At 45.9% G+C, this 7,545-nt stretch overlaps 1 protein-coding gene and 1 long non-coding RNA gene across 3 annotated transcripts; one reads left to right on the plus strand and one right to left on the minus strand.

The window, feature by feature from the left end:
• Positions 1 to 9: 9 nt before the first annotated feature.
• LOC117191539 (protein panoramix-like) lies at positions 10 to 1,827 on the minus strand. Its single transcript, XM_033396376.1, has one exon. The coding sequence runs from the start codon at positions 1,825 to 1,827 to the stop codon at positions 10 to 12; it is 1,818 nt and encodes a 605-aa protein (XP_033252267.1).
• Positions 1,828 to 5,564: 3,737 nt separating this feature from the next.
• Positions 5,565 to 7,004, plus strand: LOC117189792. Of its 2 annotated transcripts, none has more exons than XR_004473567.1 (3): positions 5,565 to 5,604; positions 5,665 to 6,188; positions 6,964 to 7,004. It is a non-coding gene; the product is annotated as an uncharacterized LOC117189792 (long non-coding RNA). The 2 variants fall into 2 exon arrangements; XR_004473568.1 differs by having other exon boundaries at positions 5,665 to 5,957.
• The last annotated feature ends 541 nt before the right edge of the window (positions 7,005 to 7,545 follow it).

Consider the following 7,545-nt stretch of genomic DNA (forward strand, 5'->3'; position numbering starts at 1 on the left):
TAAAGAGAATCAATATTTGTGTGAACGAAACTCGCGCTTGTTAACCAGAGCAGGTAGAAGGGCTTGGTAGAGTCTACAGGCATGCGCGGGGCTTGGCAGTGTTCGGCAGAGCTCTTGCAAAGAAAACATCACATTCGTTTGGGGCGTCGTCAAAAAGGTCATGTCGAAGTCCGGTTCCTGCCAGAAGGCACCTATCGGCTGTCCCTCCAGTTTTGCCTGAGTGCCGACGCTGTGCGTGTGGGGCCTGAAGTCCGTTTGGGTCGAGGCATTTATGTAAAGGGCCGCAGAATCGAATTCCTCCGGTTCGGAAAATGGTGAATTGAAAAGCTGTTCCTGTGTTAGTTTCAGTATGCGCTGGTTTGGCTGTGCCTTGAGCTGACCCTGTTTTAGATGATCCACATCGTAGGCCAGTATCCGGAGCAGATCCCTGGTGCTATCGGGCAACGCTTCCAGCCCCCATTTAGCCAAATCAATCCTGGTTCCCGGCGCCGAATTGAACTCATAAACCACATTGTAGTTGTTGCATATCGGCGAGGGATTCTCGAAGGCTTCTTTACTCATGAAGAACTCGCTCTTAGGCACTTTGTGTATAGTGTCCATCATAAGGAACTCCTCCTCCTGATCGTCCAATTTTTTCTGCTCGAACAGTTCGAGCACTTGCTTGGCCCGAATCTCGGCTAAGTTGCCCTTTTCTCGTTTTGTCAGCTTTTGTGGTGATGGCTCTGGATTGGCCGCCTCTGCAACGGCCTCATTCTGCTCCTGCTGGCACAACTTCTCGAGATTTACGACTTTGATGTGCCTCTCGTCGTCTCGAACATAAGTCCACTCAAACTCCGAATCTGAATCCACTGCGGACGTCGACTCCTGTTTTATTGTGGCGATGCGCGGCAGGCCATTTAATGTTACTCTCACCCTGGGATCACGCTGGTCTTCGACTTCAGTTTGATTATCTTCGCGTAGACGTTTAATATCCATTTGCTTATGCTCCTGATGGCGTCTTTTTTCGCTTTGATGATCCTCGCGTAGTCGTTTACTTTCCCTTTCATTATCCTCATAGTGGCGTTCATTGTCTCGTGGGTTAGCGTCATAATCGCCTCTTTTGAGCCTGTGATTATCCTCGCGTGCACGCTTGTCCCTTGGTTTATCCTCGTATCGATGTCTGTTATACCTATGACTGTCGTCGTGGTGGCGTCTATCGTCTCTTGGATTGTGTTCGTGATGGCGTCTATCGTCCCTTGGATTGTGTTCGTGGTGGCGTCTCCTGTCCCGTTGATGCTCTTCGCTTGTGCGTTTATTGTCCCGTGAGGTGCGCTTGTTTTCCTTTTGATTATCATCGACCGGACTGTTACTTTGAGTCCGTTTTTCAGCAACACTTTCCTCAGATTCACCCCTCTTGTGCTTTCGCTTCTTCTTCTTACGCTTATCCGGCTCCTCGTTGAACTGATCCAACTCTTCCAACGCTTTCTGAGTCGCTTCGCGGCACGCTTCAAGTTCTTCCAGGTTGTCCGTTGAGTCTGAGTCTTCGGTGGCATTAGTTGGACTATTTGGTTTTGTCAGTTCACTTCGCGGAGTACGAGGAAAAGATCGGATCTCGACATCGTCGTGGTCGCTTTCCCATCCATGGCCACTGCAACCGGTCGAGAAATCAGTGGAGTCCGGAGAATGAGGGATTCCAACTGTGCGTAGCGGCGTCTCGTCGTTATCGTCGAGTCGCCGTAGCGGCGTGGTCTCGTTCTCGTCGAGTTGCCGTAGCGGCGTGGTCTCGTTCTCGCCGAGTTTGGCATTATATTCTGCTTTTATTTCAACTTTTACCTCAGTTTCGTTCATTTTTTTTTTTTTTTTTTTTTAGGGCTTAAGTTACCAAGCTACCCGTGAGTAGCGTGGGATTATTTGGCCGCCCGCCTTTTGAAGGTGGAAATTGCCAAGTCAAAGAATAGAAGATGTTGGAGTACTGTTTATAGCATTGCATCAATTTCGTCGATGAAGTCAATTAGTGTTTGGTACGCGCTGATGTTTTCTTTTTCAAAGAATTTGTAAATATCATTATATTTTCTTAGAGATGGGAAGTTTTGCCTTGTTGTGTTGTACTTTGTACAATTGAAAATTAAATGCGAGGCGTTATCGATACTATCGCATGTATCACATATGTTACTAGGAACTACATTCTGCTTTTAAGATTCTGTGTATTTCGCACATAGCCTCTTTAAGGTTCCATTTAACCACTGTGTATTTTCCTCGTCTGTGGGCTTCTTTGGCTGCTGCGTCAACTGAAGTGTTCTGAGGGATGTTAGCGTGTCCGGGAATGTAGTGAACCTCTACAGTTCTTAGATGTGGATTTTGTTGGATCTTTTCTCTGATTTTGTGGGCGATAGAGTTATCCTGAATGTTCTTCGCCAGAATGAGGGCCCCGTTTCTGCTGTCTGTCAGGAGCGCGACACGAGGAAAATTGTACAAAATAGCATGGGCTAATGCCTTCTCGATAGCAAGGAGCTCGGCGGACAACGAGGAAAGGGTTTTGTGCGTGTAATAGCTATCTAAAAAACCTGTCCTATCGTGCAGGAAAGCGGCGCTGGAATGCCCATCTGCGACTGACCCATCCGTGTAATAGATTTCAAAACCACCCTTTGTCAGCTGATCCTTCTTTTCCCCGTGGAGCAGCATGATACCTGCCTGGTCTATAGCGTGCTTGTTGGGTGCAGAACCCTTGAAAAATTCTAAGTCGGAGCTAATTTTAGTGCAAAACGAAGCTGTGTTCTCAAAAACCTCAACTCTATCTATTATGCTGCCAAACTCCCGATATGCCTTAGCGTAGCCCGTGTTTAAATCCCTATTTGCTGACACTGTTTCACTTGCTGGGAGATTAAATGCAAACACCTTAACCAACTCTTTCGCCGCCAGGAATCTCATCCTGTAGTCCGGGGGAAGTTATCCTGACATGCGATATATGATAGGAACGGGAGTGCAGATTATCAGACCCAGCGACTTTCTGAGGTGATGGTTGCAGTGAGATTTGATTTTGGCCAAGGCAGATTTGGACAGGTTGCAGAATGATGAGCACGCGTACTCTAGCCTACTTCTGACAAATGCCTTGTAAAATATAAGCCCTCTTTTGGGGCTGATACCATAGTGACACCCACTGAGTAATCTGAGAAACGCATAGTTTCTGTTCGATTCCGAGATGGCCAGATCAATGTTTGGATTGGAGACCATATTCCTCGATTTGTATATTCCGTTGAATATTATTAGCTAGATGGAGCCTTCAGCCCTGCCCACATAATTTTATTCGATTAATGAATCATTACAAGATTGGCTAATTTTAAGTTATTATCTTTATTGCGTTCCTTATAAAATAAGGTTTAAGCTAAAAAAATTCCTAATAATTAATTATTGTACATGACAACTACACGCAATCTACACAAGTGCTACATATTAACTACATTTTTAAACATGACGCAGGAGAAAATGTTTAGGTTTTGAAAATTGTTTGACAGTGTTTGTTCATATAAGGCCCGTGGAAGCAGTGTGAAAGACTGTGAAAACTTTGATGGCAAACGGATCAGGAGTTCTATACAGACCGCGTCTAAAAAATACTGGAAAAAAATATGAAAGGTGGTCGAATATACAAGGAGTCAAGGCTAGACAAGGTGTCTAACAAATATAGGTATAAGTTTTAAACGAATTTTAAAAAATCTGGCGTAATTCGAGTAAAATGTATTCTGACAATGCTATCACTTAATGGTAACTATTGGCTAAGTTGTTTTGTTGTCCAAAAAAGTATAAACACAGCGTGTTTTGATAAGATAAGTTTTGATAAGTAGCAAAATACCTTTTATAAGGAAGTTATCAAAAACAGAGGAGCAGTAGGTATGATAGCATGATACACATTCAGCTTAATTTTAGACTTCCTCATAATATTGAAGTTCTACAAAAATTGATATTTTTGCCGTTGACAGTACATTGACAGTTGCTACATGCAAATAAAACGCCTGAAAAAATAATTTCTTTATTGGAACACTTCAAATATCAAAATATTGATGAGATCGTATCCCAATTTTGAAAAATTCATTTAATCAATTGGGGAAAAAAGGAAAACACTATAGACTTTTGATCAGAAGTTACAAGGATGCTGGCCCAAAAAAAACTTTCGAGCAGCTGGCGTTATTTGCTGTGCATATTCTGTCGCTGCCATGGTCAAATGCTGCAGTTGAAAGAGTATTTAGTGAAATGAATATTCTAAAAACCAAATTGCGTAATCAAATGTGTATTGTAACGAACCTAAACGGTTTCGATACAATCCGTGCCCCGACTTATAATGAGAGCATCGCACCACAACCCGCGACCAACGCCCCCCTCCGCAAGCAACCACCGATCAACACGCGCCAGCTCCATAACGATGACCAAAGACATCAGGTCACGCGAACTTTCCCCACTCCAGGCCAAAGACTATAAGAGCGAGAGCAACGATGTTTTGGATCCAGACTTCTGTGATATGTCACTGCTACAAGAATATTTCAAAACTTTGCCCCGCCCACTTCCGCCCCCACATAGGGCGAAAATCTGTGGCATCCACAATTTCGATGATACGAGAAAACTAAAAACGCAGAATCGTAGAAGATGACTATATCTTCTAGAGTGCAAAATCTGAACCAGATCGTATAATTATTATAGCCAGAATCAAGAAAACAATTTCAAATTTTCTCGCCCTGTCTCTCGCTAACACACACGTAGCATAGCCGGCTTTGCTTAGAGTAAAACATTAGCGCCTAGATCTCAGAGACTATAAAAGCTAGAGCAACCAAATTTGGTATCCACACTCCTAATATATCGGACCGAGACGAGTTTGTTTCAAAATTTCGCCACACCCCCTTCCGCCCACGCAAAGGATGAAAATCTGGGGATATTCACAAATCTCAGAACCTATAAGAGCCAGAGCAACCAAATTTGGTATCCACACTCCTGTGATATCGGACCTTGACCGTTTCGTGTCCAAATTTCGCCACACCCCCTTCCGCCCCCGCAAAGGACGAAAATCTGGGGCATCCACAAATCTCAGAGACTATTAAGGCTAGAGTAACCAAATTTGGTATCCGCACTTCTGTTAGATCTCCCTATAAAACGTATATCTCAGAATTTAGCCCCACCCCCTTCCGCCCCCACAAAGGACGAAAATCTGTTGCATCCACAATATTGCAGATTTGAGAAAACTAAAAACGCAGAATTATAGATAACGACCATATCTATCAGATTGCTGCATCTGGACCAGATCAGATAATTTTTATAGCCAAAAGGAACAAATCAATTTGCAGTGGCTACGCAGCGCCCAACGTGACGCTCAGACTGATTTTCTGTCTCTCTCGCACGCACTCTTTGTCGTGTCGTTTAATATTAGCAGCGTCTGCCGGAGGAGAGCCATACTGACTTAGTATCGGGTATAACTGTAGAGTTGCGGTGTTCCCCCTCGTTTTTCAAAAAGCGCCGGTACCAGCCCGCAGTTCCCAGGAAACTACGCAATTCTCGAACAGATCGCGGCTCGGGAATGCGCAAAATGGCCGACACACGATCCGGATCCATCTTCAGCGCTCCTCCTCCCACTATAAATCCCAGGTATTTAATGTTTCAAAAATGAGATTTGCTCAGCCCTATCGTTAAATTTGCTTCTCGTAGACGCTCAGCTATGGAAGTCCTCAGCTATAATCAGCAAGTCGTCGAGATACGCATAGACGCATTTCAACCGGAATCACCTTATCGACCAGTCTACATAGGCGTTGTGCGGCGTTGCAGAGGCCAAAGGGCATCATACGGAACTGGTACAGGCGCCGTCCCGGCACAGTGAACGCCGTATATGGTCGACTCTGCTCGTCCAGCTCGATTTGCCAAAAAGCGAATTTTAAGTCGACGCTGGAGATATATATAGTCTGATCGAGACGCGACAAAATCCCCTCGATGCTAGGAAGTGGGTAAGCGTCCTGGATGGTTACTTTGTTGAGCTTTCGGGCATCGAGACAGAAACGATTTTTGCCCGGCCTTCGCACCACGGTGGTACGGTTGCTCCACGGACTATCACTGTACTCGATGACTCCCAAAGCCAACATTTTGTCCACCTCACCACACACCACTTCCTGCATCGCTGGCGACAGCGGGTAATGTCGATCCTTCACAGGCTCGGCCTTCTCCACCACCTGAATTTTGTGAGTCTCTCGCGACGTCCTCCCTAGGCCTACGGCTTCGAAAGTCAGAAACTCTGCCTTCACCTAATCCAAGGCTGCCTTTTGCTCTTCTGACAACTCCCATTCTTCCTGCACTATGTCCTTCTCCGGGCCTTCCACATAGTGAGCGACTTGATCAGCCAGCACTTCTTCCACTAATCTGTGGGATGCCCCTACTGGACCTTCTCCCATCACCTCAGGAGCCAATGAGAATACCCGCCAAAAGTCTACCCCCAAGTAAATTTCCTGTTCCAAGAAAGGGCATACGAAAAACGTTAATCTTTTTACCTCCCCCTTGTACTTCACCGGAAATTCTACTCGGCCAACGATTGCGCGATCTTCCCCGTTTGCTACCTTCACTATAGAAGAATATCGACGAGCCTCCACGCCCAGCTTCTCCAGCAGTTCCTGACCATTACACCCTAGCATGCTGTGTGTAGCGCCTGAATCCAACAGGCCTCGCACGGACTCGCCAATTATCGAGATTTCTGCGAAAACTCTCGGGTCTTTCTTGCAACAACGCTTTACTGAAGCAATCACCTGCCTCCTCATAGCTCGCCTTTGCTTAAACCGGGATCTCGCCTTTCTCACCCGCACCGACAGTGCTCGCATACCATCCACTCGTAGTTCAGAAAATATTATATTTCTGGTTTCTAAATAATTTTTAAAGCGATCTTCATATGATAAGTTCCTTAACCTAGCATGCAATTTACGTCTATCTAATTCATTTTTATTTTCTTCTACTTTCTCTGCGCAGGCCCCTTCTGTGAGCGTGATTCGCCTGCTTGGATCGCACCCCTCTTCACGTTTCCCGCGCAATTCGGACAGGTTGGACAATATGCATCGGGCTTTCCACACCGGTAGCAGAAAATTCGCCTCTCCGATGCCATACAGTCCCTAAGGCCATGATCGGTCTGCCCGCAGACACGCTGTGTCACTTGCGCTTCCTCAATGACCTCTGCCTCTTCATCGCTAATCGACCGATCCTGCGCGACCTCGCTGACGTTCGCATTCGCCCCGCGACCATAGTTTGTGGCTTTGGGTGCTCCTCGCCACGAAGATCGAGCCTTCCTCTTCAGATGTGCCTCTATTTCCACGCACTCATCTCGCAGTTGGTCTAAGGAATAAACCCGTAAGCCGTAGACGAAACTCGCTATCTCATCTGTGAGTGCCCTTTTGACGATTTTTACCATCTCCTTTTCAGGTGGTGGCATCTCCAACCTCGACGCGAGCTTTCTCATGACATGGAAAAAGTCTTCCACACTCTCGTTTGACCGCTGCATTCTTTCTCGCAGTTCTCTCATGCGGTCGAACTCGGACGCCGTGCCTCGGAATCGAG

This window comes from Drosophila miranda (assembly GCF_003369915.1).
Source record: "Drosophila miranda strain MSH22 chromosome Y unlocalized genomic scaffold, D.miranda_PacBio2.1 Contig_Y1_pilon, whole genome shotgun sequence".
NCBI lineage: Eukaryota > Metazoa > Arthropoda > Insecta > Diptera > Drosophilidae > Drosophila > Drosophila miranda.